The sequence below is a fragment of the Poecilia reticulata genome, chromosome 13 (genome assembly GCF_904066995.2).
Source record: "Poecilia reticulata chromosome 13, P_reticulata-male-v2, whole genome shotgun sequence".
Lineage (NCBI taxonomy): Eukaryota > Metazoa > Chordata > Actinopteri > Cyprinodontiformes > Poeciliidae > Poecilia > Poecilia reticulata.
Window position 1 is genome coordinate 24,280,020 of NC_088842.1, and position 22,960 is coordinate 24,302,979.

General features: G+C 39.0%; 2 protein-coding genes across 4 annotated transcripts; one reads left to right on the plus strand and one right to left on the minus strand.

Annotated features, from left to right (window-relative positions):
* Positions 1 to 197: 197 nt before the first annotated feature.
* Positions 198 to 13,621, minus strand: LOC108166797 (uncharacterized). 3 transcript variants are annotated; one of them, XR_001777182.2, is made up of 5 exons: positions 13,527 to 13,621; positions 8,244 to 9,025; positions 7,976 to 8,056; positions 4,920 to 5,078; positions 198 to 3,555 (listed from the first exon to the last, which is right to left on the minus strand). XR_001777182.2 is itself a non-coding variant. In XM_081614552.1 (5 exons), the coding sequence occupies exons 2-5, from the start codon at positions 8,274 to 8,276 to the stop codon at positions 3,373 to 3,375; spliced, it is 456 nt and encodes a 151-aa protein (XP_081470678.1). In that variant the 5' UTR covers positions 8,277 to 8,365; positions 13,527 to 13,603; the 3' UTR covers positions 198 to 3,372. The 3 variants fall into 3 exon arrangements, 2 of the variants coding, with proteins under 2 accessions (XP_081470678.1, XP_081470677.1); XM_081614552.1 differs by having other exon boundaries at positions 8,244 to 8,365; positions 13,527 to 13,603; XM_081614551.1 differs by lacking the exon at positions 13,527 to 13,621 and having other exon boundaries at positions 8,244 to 8,365; positions 8,931 to 11,813.
* Positions 13,436 to 22,720, plus strand: LOC103474908 (uncharacterized). Its single transcript, XM_008426180.3, has 5 exons — positions 13,436 to 13,765; positions 17,164 to 17,203; positions 17,743 to 17,826; positions 17,919 to 18,155; positions 20,046 to 22,720. Exons 1-5 carry the CDS (start codon positions 13,436 to 13,438, stop codon positions 20,465 to 20,467), a joined length of 1,113 nt encoding a protein of 370 aa, XP_008424402.1. The 3' UTR covers positions 20,468 to 22,720.
* The last annotated feature ends 240 nt before the right edge of the window (positions 22,721 to 22,960 follow it).

The window sequence follows — 22,960 nt, forward strand, 5'->3', positions numbered from 1 at the left end:
GGATACATCCCAGGTATCCTGAGGTACTTGGGGAAATTTGTTGGAATTTCCCCCCAAATTCCAACAAAATGCTGCAAACTGCTAAACAAAAACAGCGCAATGCCCATATTGTATATATATATATATATATATATATATGTATACAGTGTATTTATACACACACTTCTGTTTTTCCACGGGTTGTGGGCAAATTATTTTGTTGCTATTCTCTTGCAATCTGGGTGTGGGAGTTCTTTCACACTATTCCCTGACTGTTGTGGGATGCTTCAGCGGGATTATGTGCCATCCCAAGATGCAAACATGATTTAGGAATAAACAACACCTAATGTGAGTTGTTAACTTGGCTTGCAGATTCCCAAGACCTCAATATAACTTCTCTGGGATCAGCTGGATCAGAGCATTCCACCTTCCAAACCAAAATGATCTGCTGCTGACCTCTTGATGCTAGATAAAAACACACCTCCAAATGTCTTGTGGGGTCTGTGCTTCAGTAATATTTATCTAAATTGCACCAGTCACAGATATTAAAACCACAAAGTGCTTCACAAATATAACTATAATCCACAGTTGATAAAGAGGAGGAGTGGGAAGAGGGCAATGATTTTATAAAACTTTGCAAAACAAAAAAACAGTAAAGAGTTTACAAGAGCCATGTATGGTTATGTCTTATTTTATTTTTTTTATGCAAAACTTCCTGTTTAATTCTATCTAACTTTACTTTCGTACTTGGGTTTTCCAGGGATTTCCTGCTTTCACACTTTCCAGCCTGTTGCTTTCGGTCATATGATGAAGTTAGTCGGGCCAATAGGAGGGTTACAATGATAAACGTACTTGCTGACAAGTTGTTTTTTTTTAAATATCAAAATAAAAGTCCACATTGATTTCTCTTTTTAATTTCTAAAGCTTTTATTTTGAAAAATTCGCGTTCTTTCAACGCTAATAAAGAAAGTGATGATCCAAGTGATACAGAAGAAGGGTTCATGTCCAGTTCAAATAGTCCAAAGTACTCGTCAGTAAATAAATAACACATAAATCTGTAAGTGTTTGTGAAACACAGCCTTTTAACGTTTGCAAGCCGTACACACTCAGCTGCATTTCACATATATACAATATTTTAGGATTAATTTCAAAGTAAAATTGATAAATTATTTTTCATATCCAGGCATGTTCTTGATCGCTTTCCCATGATTTAAGTTATAATACATTCGACTTATATGTACAGATACAGAATAAATGTTTTTGTTCACATTTTTCAGCTATATATACTTCACATTTGACTTTCACCTCGTTATGAACTTTGATAAAACATTCGCTTTTACACTTTAAACTGCATATTACATTGATCATTTGAAGATTAAAGTAATTTGTGTTCTTTAAAAAAACATAAGATCTTCATCAGAGTGCAATTAATGTGATTAAATGTCAACCCTTTTGCAAACAGTGATGAAGATGATTAATATTTTGAGTCTAAATCTGACCACTTGCATTTCTCATCTAGCACCTACAGAGGGCGCTAAACTCTCAGTTTGAGTTGTACAGTATATTACAATAGCTTTAAACTGCAAGGTTAAAAGGGTCTGCAAAAGCACATTCAGGAAGGTTTGGTCATTAAAGCACTCACAGTTTAAGGGGGGATCAAATAATAAACTAAGAGAACCACAATCCTTTCAGATTAGTTTCCATGAGACTGAGGCCACACTAACAACCTATAAGTGAAAGTTTGGCTGCACTATGAGCTGATTGTGCAATATATGGTTAAAGTAAATATTGAAGCTGGTTTAAGGATCAGATACACTACTCTAGCTTCAGGGCAGCCTGTCAGTCTAAGTTCAGTCTTGAATTCTAAAACAATAGTTTGTTTGTCTTTCGCACCTTTGTAGAAACCACAGTGAGTGCTAGCTCTGGGATCCCGTTCTTCTGAGCCAATGTATATACACGTGTACTAGGGTTGTTATCGTACATTTACTCACGAGACAAGACAGGAGGATTTTACCTATATTTCTGAGAAAACTGCGCATATTGGGGTAAATCAGGAAGCATTTTTGTGAATTTGTAAGCAGTGTTTAAAAAATAATTCAGTTCAAGTTTAAAAAAACTATGAAAAGTGCAATCTGTGGAGGTCATATTAGCAAAAGGTTTCCAATGTGTTGTGTGTATTTTCAAATGTTTTATGAATATAATTAAGCTGTACTTTTGATAGGCCCCTCTTCAGTGTAGAATTATAAAGTTTTGCCAAAGATAATCAAATCCACTAAATATTCTTTAAACTGTAAGAAGTACACCCACATTTTAGCACTAATAGGAACATGCAAATTAAGTGAAAACTTTACAGTCATTGTCCAGTTGGGGTTTAAGGCTTAGCAGGCTTACACTATGCAATATGCGAGGGGCAACTATAACCCACTCTCTCACAAATGAACAATACAAAACTTATTCAGGTAAAAACTGACAGGTCATTTTTTTGTGACGCTCCCATTGCGATGCCGCCCTTGTTGGTGAGCCATAGCATCTATATTAAAAGCTAATGTTTCATTAAACAGGGTGTGAACAGCTACTTTTGTCTATAGGAATACTTGTAATGGGCATTTCCCGTTTTACTGTTCCCATTGTTGTTTAATGTAGGAAAAGTTTGTGGAACTTAACTAGTTCTAACAATTTCATATCTTGTATTAATTTAACATTTCCTGCAACATAATTTAATTCAGTTTTCGAATGCTAAAATATTGTTGTTCTAAGACATTTCAGTGAACATATTATTTCAGTATTTGAGTAGAAAATCTAGCATGATGTGCTGTCATTCATTGTTTATCTTAGCATATAGCTGCTACATCTGCAGCTGTAACCTACAGATATAGCTTAGGAAAGCCCGCTTCTCCGCAAACTTGTGACTGGGATGCAATAGCTCATTCATAACTGAACCACACAAATAAAATGAAATTAAAAAAAAAAAGTCTGTGCATCCCTCATTTGCTCTGTTGCAAATATTAGCATGGTGATATATAAAATAAATTCTGAAATTGCATTTCCTAGATTCAGGATTTGTAGTTGCTGCCAAATGGAAGTTCGTCACATATTGTTGAGATCCAGCAAATCATCGCTGGCTCCAAAAAAACCAGCATCCTCAATCCCAAATGTAGAAACCAATGCTGTGAAACAGCAATCCATAGAAGAGCATCTGATGTCCCAATAAATATGAATGTCCTCATTATGCAGCCCATGATACAGTTCTGCTAACTTGGTTTGTAGTTCTTCGTCGTTGACTGTAGCTTGATTCCTATAGGTCCATTCCAAGTGCTTTTGCGTCTTTGTCACCATGACGCATCCTCTGGCTTCAATGAGTCGAATCTGGTCCGAGGTAACACAGTTATACAATTAGGGTCCTTTTGGTTCAAGCTGCCTTACACTCCTTTTCTTGTTATGGCTGCACTCAACTTCCAAAGCAACATTTTTCAGCTTCTTTTTGACTAGTGTGCTGTATCTGTCCCAGATTTCACTAAGTTTCTGTGTTCTGTCCCATGTTTGAGGCAAAGCTGGAGGAGGCAAAGGGCCGTTTTTCTGTAAGAAAGCAACGATACATAAGATATTACAATGTAGCACATGTTCAAACAGCTTATAGTTTTATACTAAGATAATGCAAATTAATAACATGAGAAAATGAATGTATGTCATTATACCAGTATTAATTCTCTACTTGTTATGTGTTTTTTTTTTGTAGTTGTAAAGGAGAGTTAAGCTTTCATGCAACAAAAAAATGCATCAAAATGCCACTTCCAGTGATGTAGAGGTTTGAAAAAACAATAAACAACCAGTTACAAACATATATGGGCAGTTTCACAATTTTATCATCAAGTTTCTACTCCTTTGCCAGCAGCACCTGTTCAAATACAGCAAACAATAGTACAGCTAATGCTATGTTCTCCAAAGCAATGCTAGAATATTTTGTCTGTGTTAAACACTCCACTTGTATCCTCAAATCTGGTAACATACAGATTTACAAAGCAGCCATAGACCTAGAACGCATCACTGTGCCAGTACCACGATGAAAACATAGCAGCTCAAAGCATTTAAGGATAACAGAAAATCAGGTTTTCCTTGCTGTTGTCGAGGCAAAGAATAGTCCAGAGAAGAAGCCTAAATGATGAATCACCAACGAAGAAGGTGTTTTAAAACATATCATTATCCACTTGTGGTCTTTGGATCAGTTTATGAATTCTTTACCAATGATACAGTGGCAGGAAAGGTTGGGCAATAACTGCTCTATCAAGTGATCCACAATGAGTTTTGAGTACATAAGTACATTAAATTCAGCTTAAGATGTTGCTCTGTTGTTTACAGACAGTACTTTCATTCAGAGTTATGCTTCATGGTAATCAATATTACTCATGATTTCCTTTGGACTTTAAAAAAAGTAGTGTTTTTAACTCAGCAACTACTAAAGGATTTATATTTCCAATGGTTTTCTCTTTTTGGAGATTGCGAAGGTCTAGAACGGAGTCTTGCACAGGTATTCGTATCCTTTGAACCTTTTTACATTTTGTCACATTATGGACTTCAATCTATGTTGTTGATATTTTATGTGAAAGACCAACACAAAGTGCTGCATTTCTGTCAAAGGGAAAGAAGATAATCTATGTTTTTTGAGTCTTTGTGATTATTAAATAAACATCCATACTTTTCAGGTTTTTATTTAACAAAAAAAAGGCAGAATTCCTAGAAGTATAACTAATAAAAATAGGATAATTCCTTCCCCACAATGTCACAATTGCCTTTACTTTTTTATATAAAATCCTTATGAATTTCTTAGAAGCTAGTTGTTGTGACATGGCAAAAAGTGAGAAAAATTCAAGGTATGCCCATATATTGCTGAAATCTTTCACAAAAGATATGTTCATGGAACGGCAAGATGTTTTGAGCTGTACCTGTGGTTGCTCTTTGAGAATCATCACGTACTGCTTAATACTGTGAGCAAAATTATTCAGGAAATCCTCACAGTCCGCGCTGGTTTGATTACTAAGATGTTTGACGGTTTCTTGGAATGCCTGGAAGTTCTGCAGCACATCAGACAGTTTTTCCTGAAACTAGACAAACAAATGTACATACAGCTGTCACAATGCTGCAACAAAATCAATAATTTACAAAGTTTTCAGATTTTGTTTCACATGTTCATATTCCGAACTGTGCAGGGTGTACCCCATGACTCACCCAATGACAACTGGTTATATAGACACCAACGCTGTTCACTGTATAAATGAGCAGGCTAGCACAGATGTGCCAGCTAGCATTGATAGACCCAACAAATCTTTAAATGGGAGAAAATGTGAGCTTTTTCCTCAATAAATAATGGACCAATTCTAAGATAAGCAAAAAGAACAAGAGCAAATTCTGATCTGCCTGCATGGCTACACAGTTGAAATGCTGTTTACCTGTAGCCTGATACCACAAAGTCAAAATCGGGAAACAATTATCATATCTCACCAACCAACAGTGCGTGAACTGATTACAACTTCTGATTTAATACCTACGTTGGCAGCCTCCACCGCACCTTTGTCTGCCAGTTAATGTTCTGCCTCAGTTGTGCATGCTACGCTTGGTTTGTTTATTAAGAACCTAATTTATGACTCATTTGAACTTCAGTTCAACTAAACACCATGAATGACTGAAACGTTTTTCTTCCTTGTTTTGTTGATGTTTTGTATTAGAATCTGTTCCTGCAAAATTATAGTATATAATTATAAGATGCAAAATTGAAGCTGACAAAATATAAAGGAAACAGAGAAGGCATAACGTCATGGCAACCATCCTGATAATTTCCACAAGACTTCTAAAATTGTGACATAGTAACTTCCAACAAAACGGAAGCTACTATGCCTGCTTTACGTGAAGCAGGTTTGTTTGTTCAGCACACGGTGTGTAGAAATTCCCAAGGAAGTATTATGTGCAAAATTAACATCCAAACGTAGGGAAAGCCTCAAGATAGCAAAACATTGTCCCAAGCTTCACACCACCTGTGCAGTTTTCCCCTCTTCTGATTCTGCGCCCAGAGAAGTGGCGCACGTGCACCCAGTCATCCGTGTGATGTTAGATTCATCAGATCATAATACATCATTCATTCATTTTTGATCCAGTTGATATAAATTTGTTATAAAAGTATTACTGATTGCACTTTAAAAATTAGGTATCTTTATGTTATTAAAGGTAAAGTTTAAACAGTAGTGATTTCTGTCAAGTTGTCATAAAAAAGACATTTTGAATAATGTCAACTTTGTATTAAAAGTGTCATAATTTACTGAATGACGCTTTATGACAACAGTCATAAATATTCATGAAGGCTTATTCATGTTCATGACAGGAGTTATGTCATGTTTATGACAGTGTCATGTCAGTTTTATTCACCCCCCTTCAAATAAAGTGTTACCAACTGGGGTTGCTTGTAGCTTAACCAAAAATGTTTTTCAACTGGTAATTTTGGGGTCATTAGCCAATGTTCTAAAAGGCAGCATTTTTCTTTAAAGCCATAATAACTTTGTTCTTTGACATCATTTCTGTGATGTCAAAGAACAGTGACAAGAAAACAAATGAACAGCAAATATATGTTGTGCCCTCCCCACAACTAAAAATAGGCTCAAAAGTATAAGAACAGGAGGCAAATATGATGTCATGACTACTAAAAGTCATAGTTGTCAAGGTTCAACACCTATTAACAGAGTGACTATCTTTCCAAACAATAGTATGGACAAATTAACTGTTTTGTTGTGCCACTATGATTTAAATGGAGAAATTTAAATTGTTGACCCTTGCTCATGAATTCATATTTCAATCTATGTGACCTAAACTTTGACCAAATTTTCACCAGTTGTAAATTCCTGTATGTAACATATAGAGAAAAGTTATATATAAATAACTGAATATGAATAAAAACAAAATGTAGTTTTCTAATGAATATTTTATTTACTGGAAGATTCCTTGGCTGCTCTATTTTGTGTTTTTGGCTCTTATTGTGGTGTCACTATCCCAAAGCCTGAGAAATGTCTATAACCTTTACTTTTCCGACTGAGAGATGACAGTGACTCTTTCATGATTTGAAAACGCAGTTTTGTAGTCATTCAGGTTTATATATATATATATATATATATATATATATATATATATATATATATATATATATATATATATATATATATATATATATATATATATATATATATATATATATATATATATATATATATATATATATCTTGATAGCTTGATGATCTGGAGCATTTATGCGTAACAAAACACAAAATCTGCAGGTTGCCAAATACATTTTCATGGCTGGGCAGTTAGGTCAGTTTCCTCCCGCACACCTGCTATGAACATTTTTTCTTGTGGAAACTGGTTACGACAGAGTTTTCGATATACTTTTGCAGCAGCTACGTGCTGCTCTGTCTTTGTTTTCTACAAATATGTTCTTGAATTTCTAAGCCAGACAGTCATGAGCGAGAACCCAGCTCTTGTCAAGCCGGAAGAGCAGTGAATTTTGGCAACAGAACAAAGCAAACCAAACAGAAATTCTCTGGAAAAACCTCTCTGTGTTTGTTTTTTTTTGTTTTTGTTTTTTTTACTCAAAACATAACATACTACTACTTTTTGCTGAGATACGATATTTCTTGAGGTCGATCTCATCTAGGTTAAAGTTTTGATGTCGTGGAAATTTCTTTGACAAATTGTTGCTTTTTCCTTAGAAAGAAAGCTTATCTGCCAACTACTGGTAGTTGATTGTTAAAAAAATAGTATTTAAAACCTGGATCCAGTTGTTGTAACTTTTTATCAGGTAGCATGGAGGAATCTGAGGAAACAGAAAAACCTCTTCTTCTTTTGTTACAGAGAAGAGGAACAAAATCAACAACATGCACCGTCTTTCAACGTTTACGAGTGGACGAAACATCTGTGATTAACGCAGGTTTAGTGTTTGAGAATGCTGTGCAGTACTTACTGTGTAGTTTAAATATTTTTGCGAATTCACCCCCACTCTTGGCACATCTACAGTGGAGAGCAGGGTGTCAGAGCAGTTACCCTGAAAACATCAATGTAGAAGTTTTGTCAGATGCACTGACACAATGAAGCCCCATTAGATTAATTTACATTCGCTTTAACACATAAACCTGGTTTGGTAAATACAATGACAGAAAGCTCTCCATGTTGCCTACATGTCAGAGGTTCAAAATTATGATTATGCAATAAAAGCAAAGGTAATTCCTCACCTCACGTTTGAAACTCATCACCAGGTGCTCCATAGTGTCAGTGTTACACCAGAAGGCAATCGGTCTTGCGCTTACTTGAGGCAGGTGGGTGACAGTCGCTCCTATCAGCAGCAGCAGCAGTCCTGGAGCAGCACATGGTGGATGTAAGTGAGGAGTTGCCATTCAGCTCATTTATTCTGCACCACAGTATAACCTGTCTGCATTTGTTATTGTATATACTGCCTCCCCCTTTTATTAATAGTCTGCCTTGAAGTCAACAGCATGAAGAGTATCACTCGTGCTGATACTGTCGTTATTGCTTCCTGCCAGAATTCCTCCCACAGATCTTGCCTCAACAAGTTGCTTTGTCAAATTCACCTTCGTAGGTGTCTCTGCCCACCTGTTTCCTGCTAAATTAGGCAGGATTCCTGCTAATTTAAGCACATTCATAGAAATGAATGTGCTTCAAATTGAATGAGTTTAGGAAATCATACTGGCAATTCCCATTAGTGGTCATGGGGATTTTAACCATACCAGTCAGGAAACCCGGTGATATGCAGGGAATCCCCTTTAACAGCAACATACAAAAAGCTTTCGTCTGTATTAATTATAATATATAGCAAATTGGTAACATCATCCCTTATGTCAAAGTTTACACATAAACTAACCCTTGTCATTAGCACGGCATAAAAAAGGAAGATAACTCACTGCTATAAGCCATAACCCGTCCTTGAAGGCATGGTGTCTCTCAGTTGTGGTCGTTTGGCCCCCATCGCTCTTCCATTAACTTTCAGAAGAATCACCTCAGGTCACAGTGAGGTGAAAGTCATTCTATTACATTCAAGAAGTTTTTTTTTTTTTTTATGTCCTTAAATCTCAATCAGATCGACGCCTAAAACACCAGGTGGAGACGGTGCTGAACAGCATTCACCTCCACAAAGATTTGAGAAAATGCTATGTGGCGAGTAACGTGTGTTACTGCATGACTTCTCAGAGTGTGTACTCTGTTTGTCTAAGCCTAAAGTTAATGTTTCACCCTGTGTCACCAAAACAAATAAAACTGAAATGGTACTAACCTGGTTATGCTAGGATGATGCTGATCAGCTGTGTCGTGTTTGAGACGACGTTTTGACCATATTTGTCAGAGAGATCTGTCTGTTGGTTTAGTTTAATTAGCATAGACAGCGCCCACAGTTCCAGCACTGTCTACGCTACTTTCATAATCACTAGCATGGCTTGCACAGAATTTTGGCCATGTTCACAAAAGAATGTGATATTATGAAAATAGTAATGGAAATCTTCCTTTAGGACAAATGCAAACAAGTGTGTAGCAGTAAGGCAGCAACAACAATGTGTAGATAGTGAACAGATGCTTTGTTTGTGTAATATAAGCCCATATTATCCACTTTGTTTCAAGAAGGCAGAAATAACAGTGGCAAACAATACACAAGGTTCTCATTGCAGACATTTTTCCATAAGTGACTCATAGATAATCACTTGGCAAGGCTCCAAAGAGAGTCATCTATTTCTGAAGGAGTTACGTCAAACCACTTTTTAATCCTCTTTTTGGCTTTCCGGGAACTTACAGGGACTAGGGGAACTCTAAAACACACAGGATAGCCCATAATTGAAGTTCCCTTTTCCAAGCCAGGTAGGTTTAATCTTATAGATTGCCATCGTCACATCAGAACAACAAACAAACATAAAAATGAATATTTTTGCCGATATTTTGTAGATCCATCGTTGTTTTTTTTTTTTTGTTTTTTTTTGTTTTGGGGGGTTTTTAAGCCTGGAACACACATAGTACTGCCCTTTAAAGAGAAATTTCACTTTTTGCAATTTGAAATCTTGAAATTGGCCTCTGCCTCCTTAAGAAGCTCATACTCTCTCTGACAATCCTCTTTCAGAGTATCATCACAAAGGTGTCTCTCAGTTATGCCGTTTTCAGATGTTTTTAAGAGTGTTGATATGACGAGCGCACCAGAATTTGCATTTCCACCAGGTGTTTGCTGATTGGTGCTACCGCTAGTCTGGAGGAGCAGAGAGGGGGAGGCATGAAGCAGAAGCTCAGTTAGATACGGCAGCTGTATGAAGAGCTTTGTGAGAGCAAGCATTTAGGCACCCACAAATTGTTCCCACAGGAGATTCAAGCATTTCTCAAACATATATGAAAGACTCAAAGCAACAATTCAGGTCTATTTTTGAGGGCATGAATAATATTATAACAAGGTAAAAAAAACTAAATTTTGCATAATTGCCCCCCTTTAAAAACTGAACTGTGAGAGCATTGCATCATTTCATTGGTTATTATGTTATTAGTTCATATATTTTTACTGTTAACTTTTAGAAGTTTATTAGTTTTGTCATTTTATTGTTTTCTTAGTAGTTTAATTTGCACATTGATAGCTTAGCGAGTTTGTTTAAGTATTTAACTGTAGAGTTGAATTGTTTTTGTTAAGAAACTCTTGTATATTTGAGAGAAGTGTCTGTGTTTATGTTGCATCTGGATGTTCGAGGAACGCCATGCAGTACTGGACCTAATTTTCTTGTACCTTGAATTTGTCATTTTGATCTAAGTATCTTGTTTTATTAATAACAATTATTTTTTAGTTATTTATGACCAAAACAAGTCTCCTCTTGTGGCACAATGTAGAAAAATAAACTAATGAACATAAAGAAATGAACTAACATGACAACATGTACAAAAGCCAAGAAGCAAGCACCAAAGGAATGTGGCAGTTTCACCTGTAAGCCATGTTCAGTGAAATCTAATACTGTTTCTACAGGTTTTTCTTGACAGACACATGTTTCAGAGACACAGTGTCTCTGAAACATGTTGTACAATGTAGAGAAAGTTGTTTCACTAGTCTCCAGCAGTACATCGAGTCTCTTTTTCATTGTATATATCATTGAAAAGGAATTTTTTTTAAAAATTGTTGGATTCTTAGTAAGCATACAAATTAGTTTAAAAAAACATTAAGCATGTCTGAATCTGCAAATCAAGATCAGATTCTCTATTTTTGATCATTTTTAGGCATACTAAATTTTCTCATATGCAATATAAGAACCACTTTTTCATGATGAAACTCTAACAAATTGTAACTTACTGAAACCAAACTCAAAATAATTAATATATGACTTAAAACTATTGCACTGGGTAAAGTTTTCCAGTGACAAACAGATTCATTCTCTGTTTTGGTGCCACAATCTGTTTTAACTTTACAAATGTATTTCGGGACAAAGTACTTATGAACACACAAGGTGAGAAAGGTGTGAAAGCTTAACAGCAGATTTCCTCTCTTCCTACTGTTATCTTTTGCATCAGTTTTTGTTGTGGAACATTTATTTGTAGGATATTGCACAATGTCTTGGAATCCTTAACAGAGCTCATAGGCATATTATAACGGGAAATAGTCATTTAGTCCAACAAAAACAAGAAGAGGATAACCTGTTTGTGTCCTGTTACCCACATAAGTTTTATCTGATTTTGGAACAGCAAAATTACACTTGCATTGCAAGCAGCCATCAATGAGTTTCAAAGCCAACTCAGCAAATCCACCCCTCACCCCGCCTCCCAGCACTCTCTCCTCTCCGCGTCGGCTCAGTCAAGCATTGCATTGACTCTTTGCACGTCAACCAATTTGGGAAACTGCAGGAGAGTGTTACATTTCGGAATATATTATGGTTTAGAATTATGAGCAATTGAAAAGAATGTTTTTTTGTTGTTTTTTTTTTTTGCTTCATTCCTTCAATGACATACAGATTTCCAGGCCGATCAGAGTTGAACATGGGAGAGTAACACTTCTGGAAAATGACTTAAGAAAGTTTATCTATTGCAGAATCTTTCAAAGTTTTTTTTGCCTATATTGTTTTGTCACTCTGACTTGAAAATACTATGTTACCTCAGATGACATTAGGTAAGTGTGCTAACCTGACGTTATGTAAGACCGGAGAGACGAAAGGGAAGGTACGTTCAAATAAAATAGTTGACATGAAAGCCAGCGATGAGTGAGTGAAAGAGATGGGGTTAAACGCTGGGAGTTTGAATGCTGGACGATGGTGGGAGGAAACAGAAATTAAGTACGGCACAGAGAAACGAGGAGGACTAAACATAAACAGGGAAACTGGGAAATCAAACCTAAGCAAGACAGAAACAAACTAAGCACAACAAACAAATAATAAACATGATATAACTAAAATAACCAAGAGTGGACTGAACTAAAGTAAAACAGAAAGAAGGCTAATCTTGCGAAATAAGAGGAGATAATAAATGAATCGAACTACAAGTCCAGAAAAACTCAAAACAACCCAAGATCCTCACAAAAGGCGTGTCTGACTGACAGTAACATTGTTCACTGATGATAGTAGTTGAATTTAATGACACGTTAGGTTTTACAGAGCATAGTTAGACGTGATAAAGCCAGTGATTTACATCTATTGGTAATTTTCCCCAGTGTTTTGCAGTCATTTGCTGCTTCTAACTGGATTTCTTCCAAAATTACCCTTTAGTTTGCTCTATACATCCTCACAGCATGATGCTGCCACCACTCTGTGTATCTATTCTGCAACTTTTGGAGGCAATTGTTCTACTGGAGCTTATTTACCAAGGAACTGAGCACAAATGCATTACAAATATTTGGAAATTCATTCAGTATAAAACAAATTTCCCTCCCACTTCATATTTTAGCGTCTTTCCACATGTAAATTGTGCAGCAGTCTCACACAAAATAACAAATCCAATTGAATAAGTGGAATGCTGTGGTTTAAACGTGACAAAATGTGAAAACATCTGCAAGGCTTTGTGGATACACATGTGTGCGCTTGGGTTCTATGCAACACGCTTATTGTATGTGTGCGTCTCTTCATAATGAGCCGTGACCATGGCAACACCAAGCCATGAGTACCTTTTCAAAAGCCTGGCCTCTCCTTTTCCCTCTTTTATCTTTCAGCCCATCCTGCCCATTTCGCTCCACATCAGCCAGCTGGGAGAGTGGCGACAAAGCTAAACAGGAAGACTTCAGTTCCAGGACATTATCCTTATAGATTTTTAGCTGGTGTTATGGATTCATCATGTTTTATTTTCCAAATACTTGAAAAACTTGAGAATCTGCCACATTTTTTGAATTTTTAATCTCTTGAAGTGCATCAGATGAATCAGAAAAATGATGAAGAAAATGAAAAGACAGTAAAGAACGTAAAGTAAACCCATAGAGATGCTGGGCCAGGATTGTTACATGGATTGCTTGGAGGATTTCTCACAGTGTCCAGCTTGTAACAAAGAATATGACGTTGCTTTGATCTTACCTTGTTCTCATACGATCTGTGGTCGCTGTGTGGGAGCTGAAGAGGAAACCGGGTCGCATCCTTTGTGTCGGTCAGTCTGCTCGGTGCCGTGCCCCTGCTGCAGACAATCTGTAGAGCTGCCATGTTGGACCTGGTCATCTGCCGCCTCCTGTCTCCCTCAGCATCCCACTCTGAGATCTGAATATGCAAACTGGGATACAGGCTTCAAAGACGGATCAGCAAGGTCTCACCACAAACAGGTAAACCATGTGATCTGATCAAGATACCTGCCACAATTAAAGAGATATTGGATGTTCAGTAACCGTGCGGTATTGGAGAAAAACTCATTTATACACATTTTTACCTAAAATGACTGCTACCCCAGATAGATTTTGACTTGAAATTAGTTTCATTTAACACAAAAAGGTGATTTCTTATTAAAAATGAGTTCCCTTTCTAAAGAGAATCAATGGAAAAATATCTATTTGCATTACAGCATCCAAAACCTTCGTATTATCTCTGAGCAGGATTTTGCATGTTTTCATGGCTATTTAAATTATTTCTCTTCAGTGACAAAAACACAGTCTGTGAGACTGAAAGTCTAACTTGTCAAATTTTACAATAATAATATAAATTTTGATTACTCTCCTACTCAATAATGTGCAATTTGCATTACTTAACCAAAAATGACAATAAAGTTAGAAAACAGATCGTAGCTAAGTAATTATGCAGATTAAACATGACTAAGCAGCTTTATGAGCTGATAAAAGGGTTTTATTTAAAATTAGACAGAGTAGGACTGTATTTACAAAGCAGTTATGATTTTAAAAAAAGTTTAATTTTTAAAAAAGAATGCTGGAGTTTTTTGGTACCAGACTTGCTCCTTTGGAAGTTTAAAGATTTAAAACTAACCCACAGTAACCAAAACACAAGACAGAATTCACTTTGTTACTGTTATATATATATATATATATTAAAAAAACAAAAAAGTTGTGAGCATTACCTCAGTAGACCTTTGCTGCTTCCACCGGATTTCAATGAAAAACAAGCAGTCATGTAGCGCTTATCAGAAAACGATCATCCAGCAAACTTCCCTGAGGCGATCTTGGAAGGAACAGTGTGGGAAAAATTCCTCCTGAGTGACGGCAAACACTCAGTGAGTCAGACAGAACATCATTTCATCATTTTTCATCATAAATCATTTTTTGATTTATTGTTGTTAATAGTGCTTCTTTTAAACTTCATCTTTTCTTGTGCCGGTAAATCTCACTGAGACACTGGCTAACATAATTTCAATAAAAAAAACTGTCCTATATCCTGTTAGACGATGGGCTGTTCAAGGATATTTAAGTTTAACTGAAGCTTTTCAATATTGGATTACTGTATGGGTAATAAATGATGGCAGTGAGGATTCTGCTGAGACTGGTCTACATCTTAATAACTTCAGAAACTGGAGAGTTTTAATATCATATCCTGACATCAATAATAATTCAAAAAGAATTTTCCTCATCATCAAGAAGCGGAGGTATCCCTGGACCGGCTGTCAGTCCATTAAAAGAACAACACACACACGCACGCACACGCACCCCCCCCCCCCCCCACACACACACACACACGTACATATACTTACTTGTAAGTTCAATTTAGAGAGACCAATTAAAGATGCAGAATGTAACTTTTATATATTTTTTTTATTAAAATATGCTTTTTTACAAATTTGGTGACAACTGTCACCATTATTGCTAACTGTAGTGTAGTGTAAAGCCTTCGCATAGCTGAAATGTGCTATGCAAATAAATTTGACTTGACTTGATTTTTGTTCTCTCATCTCTCGTGGCTCATTGGGAAGGGAAATATATATATATATATATATACATATACAGTGGGGCAAAAAAGTATTTAGTCAGCCACCAATTGTGCAAATTCTCCCACTTAAAAAGATGATAGAAGCCTGTAATTTTCATCATAGATGTACCTCAACTATGAGAGACAAAAGGAGAAAAAAAATCCAGAAAATCACATTTTCTGATTTTTAAAGAATTTATTTGCAAAATATGGTGGAAAATAAGTATTTGGTCAATAACAAAAGTTCATCTCAATACTTTGTTATATACCCTTTGTTGGCAATGACAGAGATCAAACGTTTTCTGTAAGTCTTCACAAGGTTCTCACACACTGTTGGTGGTATTTTGGCCCATTCCTCCATGCAGATCTTCTCTAGAGCTGTGATGTTCTGGGGCTGTCGCTGGACAACACGGACTTTCAACTCCCTCCACAGATTTTCTATGGGGTTGACATCTGGAGACTGGCTAGGCCACTCCAGGACCTTGAAATGCTTCTTACGAAGCCACTCCTTTGTTACCCGGGTGGTGTGTTTGGGATCATCGTCCTGCTGAAAGACCCAGCCACGTTTCACCTTCAATGCCCTTGTTGATGGAAGGAGGTTTTCACTCAAAATGTGACGATACATGGCCCCATTCATTCTTTCCTTTACACGGATTAGTCGTCCTGGTCCCTTAGCAGAAAAACAGCCCTAAAGCATGATGTTTCCACCCCCATGCTTTACAGTAGGCATGGTGTTCTTTGGATGCAACTCAGCATTCATTCTCCTCCAAACACGACGAATAGAGTTTTGACCAAAAAGTTCTACTTTGGTTTCATCTGACCATATGGTATTCTCCCAGTCATCTTCTGGATCATCCAAATGCTCTCTAGCAAACTTGAGACGGGCCTTGACATGTACTACTGGCTTAAGCAGGGGAACACGTCTGGCACTGCAGGATTTGAGTCCCTGGCGGCGTAGTGTGTTACTGATGGTAGCCTTTGTTACTTTGGTCCCAGTTCTCTGCAGGTCATTCACTAGGTTCCCCCATGTGGTTCTGGATTTTTGCTCAGCGTTCTTGTGATCATTTTGACCCCACGGGGTGTGATCTTGCGTGGAGCCCCAGATCAAGGGAGATTATCAGTGGTCTTGTAAGTGTTCCATTTTCTAATAATTGATCCCACAGTTGATTTCTTTACACCAAGCTGTTTACCTATTGCAGATTCAGTATTCCCAGCCTGGTGCAGGTTTATAATTTTGTTTCGGGTGTCCTTTGACAGCTCTCTAGTTTTGGCCATGGTGGAGTTTAGAGTGTGACTGTTTGAGGTTGTGGACAGGTGTGTTTTATACTGATAACGAGTTCAAATAGGTGCCATTAATACAGGTAACAAGTGGAGGACAGAGGAGCCTCTTACAGAAGAAGTTACACGGCTGTGAGAGCCTGAAATCTTGTTTGTTTGTAGCTGACCAAATACTTATTTTCCACCATATATTGCCAATAAATTCTTTAAAAATCAGAAAATGTGATTTTCTGGATTTTTTTTTTCTCCTTTTGTCGCATAGTTGAGGTATATATCTATGATGAAAATTACAAGCCTCTCTCATCTTTTTAAGTGGGAGAACTTGCACAACTGGTGGCTGACTAAATACTTTTTTGCCCCACTGTATATATACATATATGCAACAAGGTTTGCTTTTCTGCCTTAATATTTACAATACCAAGGTTTTATTTAATTCTGCTGATACAATTAATTTACCTGATGTCAGTCTTGTGCCAACAATGAATTTATTTTCATGCCCTGTATCTTTAAAATGCATTGTCATTGTTTTTCACAGGAGGACAGTGATTGCAAATCGACACTAAGCAGTAAAAGGTGTAAGTATAGTACGCTTCTTTTGAGGAGTAGTTTATAGTTTTGTGAAGAAGTAAAGCAGTTTTGAGTTTCTGCTTAAGGCTGTCTTCTTTTGTTTCAACATAACAAAAAGACAGAATGCAAACATTTTTTGTCTCAGCCTGTAAAAATGAAGAAGAAAGCTAACTCTCAGTTGTTTGGGGGATTTTTCTGCATTGTTCCCAGAAATACATCTACCTCTGTGATATGACGGTGCTCCCGGCTCTTCTAAGATTTTTATACAAAGTTTTGCTGTTGTTTATGCAGAGGGATGCTCAGATAAACTTGCAACAATCATTTTAGTCATTGTGGCCATAGTGGCTAGATGTTTCCAAGCAAACTACACAGTTTACCAGAACCACTGTAGAGGCTGACCAGTCCTTCTACAGCTAAAAGGATTTGACTGTCTGAGTGCGACATCTACTAGGTGTTCTAACAAACGGTTATGATTTCAGCTTTCTGTTGATCTGCTGTCTTTTGGGATCAGTTAATCTGCTCACCAATTATCTTCTGTTTGACTCAGGCTCCAATGCGCGCAGTTCATTTGTATTGCCAGTGGATGGTGCTGCCGATCTGCTGGAAGACGAGATGGAGCGGAGTGTCTATGGTCAGAAATCAAGCTGGATTTTCCTGCCTACTAAATAGCGATGACAGATGACATGTGCATAAGTATTTAAGCTCTGATGTGAATCATGTTAGGGCTGCGCTTCTCCCTGGACCCTTCATCTGTCCCACCGCCCCTCCATCTCTCCAACACCCTCCTCACAGTGACCTACGGTGACAGTGGTCCTTCTGACCCGCATCCCCCGATCAGAAAACCTGCGTTGACCCCTGACTCCACGTTGCTTCTTCCTCGTGTGAGCGCTGACGTCATCATTGCTCGGGGGCAGTACTACTGGGAGGTGGATGTCTGTAACAGCTCCGTCTACAGGGTTGGTAAGAGCTCTGTTGGTTGTGGTTGAACTGGGTTGATGCCAGTTGATTCATTCCTTCCAGAAGCCCTCACCCTTACTCAGCAAGACTGCTCTTGTTTATACCTACACCCACAATAAAGTGCACAAAGACGGTAAACACACACACAGGGGCCCTTTCTGATTCACCGTCACTGGTCGTGGGAATAAATGTGTTGGGAACATTGACCAGTTATTGATCTTTTTTTAAGCGTTGACAGCAATACTCGCTGCAGTAATCCAGGAAAACTCCCAGCATCCTCCGTTTCTTCATGTAACCCCAGTCTGACTCCAGGATGTTGACATCAGGGCTCTGTACCATCTGTTGCACGACTCTTTGTTTTTCTTTTTCCTTGCATGTTTGGGTTTATTGTCATGCAACAGAGGGAATTTTGGACAAATCAGATGCCTCCCCATTGGTATTACGCAACAAACACAAATCTAAACACAGAATGTGGACAAAATGTTGATAAGCTAAGAGGCTTTCTTCTGTGAATGATTCGCTGAAGTACAAATGCTTCAGTTCAGATAGTCTCTAGGATTCAAAGTCTTATATTTTACAGTGCATATTCCCAACCTGAGTAACTGCAAAGCACCATCTCTAAAATCGTAAGGGCATGGAGTTCGATTAGTAGGATGAAATTCTAAAAACAGGATACAGAAAAAAACATCCTAATTATTTTCCTCATCCTTTCGGTGTTGTCTATGCTCCTGCAATGACTGAGAAAGTCACAAAGACGATCAACATTGGTTTGTAAAGATTTCTACTCTGTTACAAGATGATTATAGTGAAATGGTCAGCAATAAAGAAGAGAGAAACAGTGGTCAGCTTTCTGATGGAGATGCAGTTTGTGAAACAATGGACCTACAGAATATTAGATTGTGACGTGAATTTGACTTTTTCTTTGGATTAAAAATAATAATAAAGTTCATGCTATTCATGCATGGCAATTGGTTTGCATCTTTTGACTACATTATCTAAATCCAAAAGGTTGCACATTTAAAATTATAATTTGTAATGTGTATATATTTATTTGTACAGCAGAATACTCAGCTGATCTGAGTCTTTGTCATCATGTTTGGACCAGCAATGAATTTCAACACGACAACATGAAATATCTGGGTTTATTTCAGTCCCTCTGAACCAGAACCTGGAGGTTCTCCATTGCTGAGTGCTGCTGCAAACATCAGCGGAGAGTTGACCACAGCTGCTGCGCGCTCACGTCCCGCCCACCACAGTGAGGAACACACCACATAGTAGAAAAGCTCACTACCTGGAGTAAAACCGAACCGCACATTAACCGGTTGGTGAGCGACTTGCCAGTGGAAAAGCACCTCAAATTACCCTTATTACAGATCATTAGCAAATTGGTCGGCCTGCTTAAAAGCAGGTGCTCTGGAGCATAAGGATGTGTGTTAACAAAGCTATGTGTAAAGACGTCAGCGATGAACTGAGAGAAGCAAACCCATTAAACTTTGATGAGTTTTGATGAGCTATTCAAAGCCCATCACCCAGAGAAAGTTATCTTGAGTCAGAAAGGTGTATTGTCTGTCCAATATCTGAAGCTTTGCCTATCCTGGGTCATGAAACGTCACCAGAAGTAACTGAGAACACAAGACCACAAAATGTCAATCGGAAGTTCATCGAGTGATTTCTATTTAGGTCACTTCTTCGCTTTATTGGAAAATTCCTCAGATCTAAATGAACACCAGGGTTAATTAGGCTGACTATAACATAGCAATAAAGTCCTTTTTACAAAATGTACTTTATTCAAGTCATCCTATTCAACTGATTGTATACACTGTAAACACTGCATTGGCTGCAAGAGCATCTCTTTAACTGCACTCGGTAACCTTTGCACGTTTGTCCTCCTAGGTGTGATCTCATCAGATGGCTGTAGCGGCTGGTGGCTGGAGAGAAATGTCTCGGCTTTTCATGCAGTGTACGATGGAAGCTGCGAGCCTATCGGCACTGTCCCACCCAGGATCAAAACCCTCGGGATATTCCTCAGTTTTGAAGGCGGGATCCTGAGTTTCCACAACCCGCTGACCCAGGAGCATCTTGTCACGCTGCCGACCCGCTTCAGCCCTTCCGGGGTGCTTCCGGCTCTGGGTCTAGGACAGGGCAAGCTGAGGCTACGCTGCGGCCTCCCGACACCTCCTTATGTGTTTCTGTGTAAGGACTCGACTTTTAGGGATCCTTGTGGTCCAAATGGTGTTTGGTGGCACAGAGAGGTTCCATTCCAGTCCGTGAAAACAATGATCCAGAAGTTTGAGAAGCTGGCATCATCAGACTAAAAGTTTCTTTATTTTTGGATCATCCTGTGGAGTCTGTTGAGACTAAAAGCTTCTAAAAGCTTCTGTTCACAGGGAACACCCACAGCTTCTCTGGCTGGTTTGATGTTTAACTGCCATTTGAAAGGCTAATTTTCCATCTTGGCGTGCCATGGCTACCCTTTTTCATTCTCTTGAACCCGGACCTGCAATTGACTCTCTCCCTGGGATGCAGCCCTTTTTCCCAGCTGAACCACCCCCACTGATTTGGGTTTGGGCCAGAAAGAATCCTGGGTTATATGAAGTGTAAGGAAAGGGTGGGATTTTACCAGCAGGACTCCTTGATTTGTCTCTGTGTGCCGGCTGTTGGACAGTAGGTGTCCCACACTACGGAAACACACGTTGTGTATAGCGCTGCTTTAAAGGTTTGCCCAGCCACTCGTGCATTTTGGTGTGTGTTTGCGCAGGAGGAAACAATGCGTGAGCGGCAGGGGGTGAGGTGACGAGGCGTGAGTACAGTGACACCAGTGGTGTTGACATGGAGCGGCAATGACAGGTGGTAACATACATTTATCCCACCGCCTGTCTTCGAGGGGAACAGTAGGGCCGTCCTTTCTGACCTTTTAGAAAACCACAGGACACCCAACGACTTCAAAAGAGCCAAGAGAAAGCCAGAGAACAGAGAGGGAGAAAGAGTAACAGCATGCATGTCAGCAGGTGATGAATTGATATAAAAGAATAAGCCGAGAGAGGCTTTCCAAATGGCCTCCATGCCAAATAGGTAGAAAAGATGTAGCAGTAGAAACTGTCCTTCAAGGATGCAATGTTTAAAATGCAGCGAAGCCAATTGTGACATGTTTACTTTTTTAATAACCTCTGAATGGTTATGTGTGCTCATTTTATCAGTAAGAAGATTCAACACAAAAGGTCACAGTATAAAAGCTGTGTAACTGTGTTCAATTTCTTAGCGTGATAAGTTTGTATTAAAAGATTAGTGGAAACTGATACTTGATCTTATCTGTTGGGGGCCATAAAACAGTTTTTTTTTTTTCTGTATTCAGTGGTAAAAGCTTCTGGCTCAAAAATTGTTAATGTTTTGGAGTGTGTGTAATGCAGGACTGTGGTAAAGTGATGAGAAAAATGTTGTTATAGATGTCGTAAGGATTTGCAGCTGGAGCTAAACAGAGCATGTAAATTAGATGTTAAATAAGGAAAAATTAAAGAAGTAGAGCTGGTCCAGTGTTCCACAACCAGGACGAAAACCACACTGCTCTTGATACGGGCTGTCAGGTCCCTGTATGACCGGTGTCCGCATGGTCCGCATTGCCGGCAGTAAGCCGGCTCGTTTCCGGTGAGAGTTGGACTCCGCCAAGGCACCGATTCTGTTCATTACTTTCATGGACAGAATTTCTAGGCTCAGCTGAGGTGTTGAGGGGATCCGTTTTGGTGGCCTTAGGATCACATCTCTGCTTTTTGCGGATGATGTGGTCCTGTTAGCTTCATCGGAACGTGATCTGCAGCTCTCACTGGAGCGGTTCGCGGCCGAGTGTGAAGCGGCCGGGATGAGGCTCAGTGCCTCCAAATTCGAGGCCATAGTCTTGAGCCGGAAAAGGGTAGAGTGCCTTCTCCGGGTCATGGGGGTCGTCCTGCCTCAAGTGGAGGAGTTTAAGTATCTGGGGTTCTTGTTCACGAATGAGGGAAGAAGGAAGTGGGAGATCGACAGGCGGATTGGGGCAGCGTCTGCCGTAAAGCGGGCGCTGTACCAGTCCGTCGTGGTGAAGAGAGAGCTGAGTCAAAAAGTGAAGCTCTCGATATACCGGTCGATCTACGTTCCCACCCTCATCTATGGTCATGAGCTTTGGGTCATGACCGAAAGAACGAGATCACGGGTACAAGCAGCCGAAATGGGTTTCCCCCGCAGGGTGGCTGGGCTCTCCCTTAGAGATAGGGTGAGAAGCTCGGTCATCCGGGAGGGACTCAGAGTAGAGCCGCTGCTCCTCCACGTTGAGAGGAGCCAGTTGAGGTGGCTCGGGCATCTGATCAGGATGCCTCCTGGACGCTTCCCTGGTGAGGTGTTCCGGGCACGTCCCACCGGGAGGAGGCCTCGGGGAAGACCCAGGACACGCTGGAGGGACTATGTCTCTCGGCTGGCCAGGGAACGCCTTGGGGTTCCCCCGGAGGAGCTGGAAGAAGTGGCTGGGGAGAGGGAAGTCTGGGCCTCCCTTCTGAAGCTGCTGCCCCCGCGACCCGACCCCGGATAAGCGGCAGAAAATGGATGGATGAATGGATGGATGGAAATTAAAGAAGTAACCCTGAAGGGGTTTCCTCCTGTGATGTGATGTATGTGAGTGTGTGTGCTTTTTATCATTTGTTTGTGCCAAACTCTATAAAGCCGTTTTCTAAAAGACATAATAATAAATAAAAAGATGTAACATAAAAAAATAAGTGTTTGCAAATATATTCACCCCCTTCAAAGTGACAGACGTAATTCAACGGAGGCTCACCTAAGTAGGGCTT

Coding starts and splice junctions, on each gene's coding strand:
- LOC108166797 (XM_081614551.1), bottom strand. Junction 8,057..8,243: donor TGATGAGTTTCAAACGTGAG/GTGAGGAATTAC, acceptor TGATGTTTTCAG/GGTAACTGCTCTGACACCCT. Junction 3,556..4,919: donor TTCTCAAAGAGCAACCACAG/GTACAGCTCAAA, acceptor GCTTTCTTACAG/AAAAACGGCCCTTTGCCTCC.
- LOC103474908 (XM_008426180.3), top strand. CDS start 13,436: ATGCTGGGCCAGGATTGTTACATGGATTGCTTGGAGGATTTCTCACAG. Junction 13,766..17,163: donor CAAGGTCTCACCACAAACAG/GTAAACCATGTG, acceptor TGTTTTTCACAG/GAGGACAGTGATTGCAAATC. Junction 17,204..17,742: donor GACACTAAGCAGTAAAAGGT/GTAAGTATAGTA, acceptor TGTTTGACTCAG/GCTCCAATGCGCGCAGTTCA.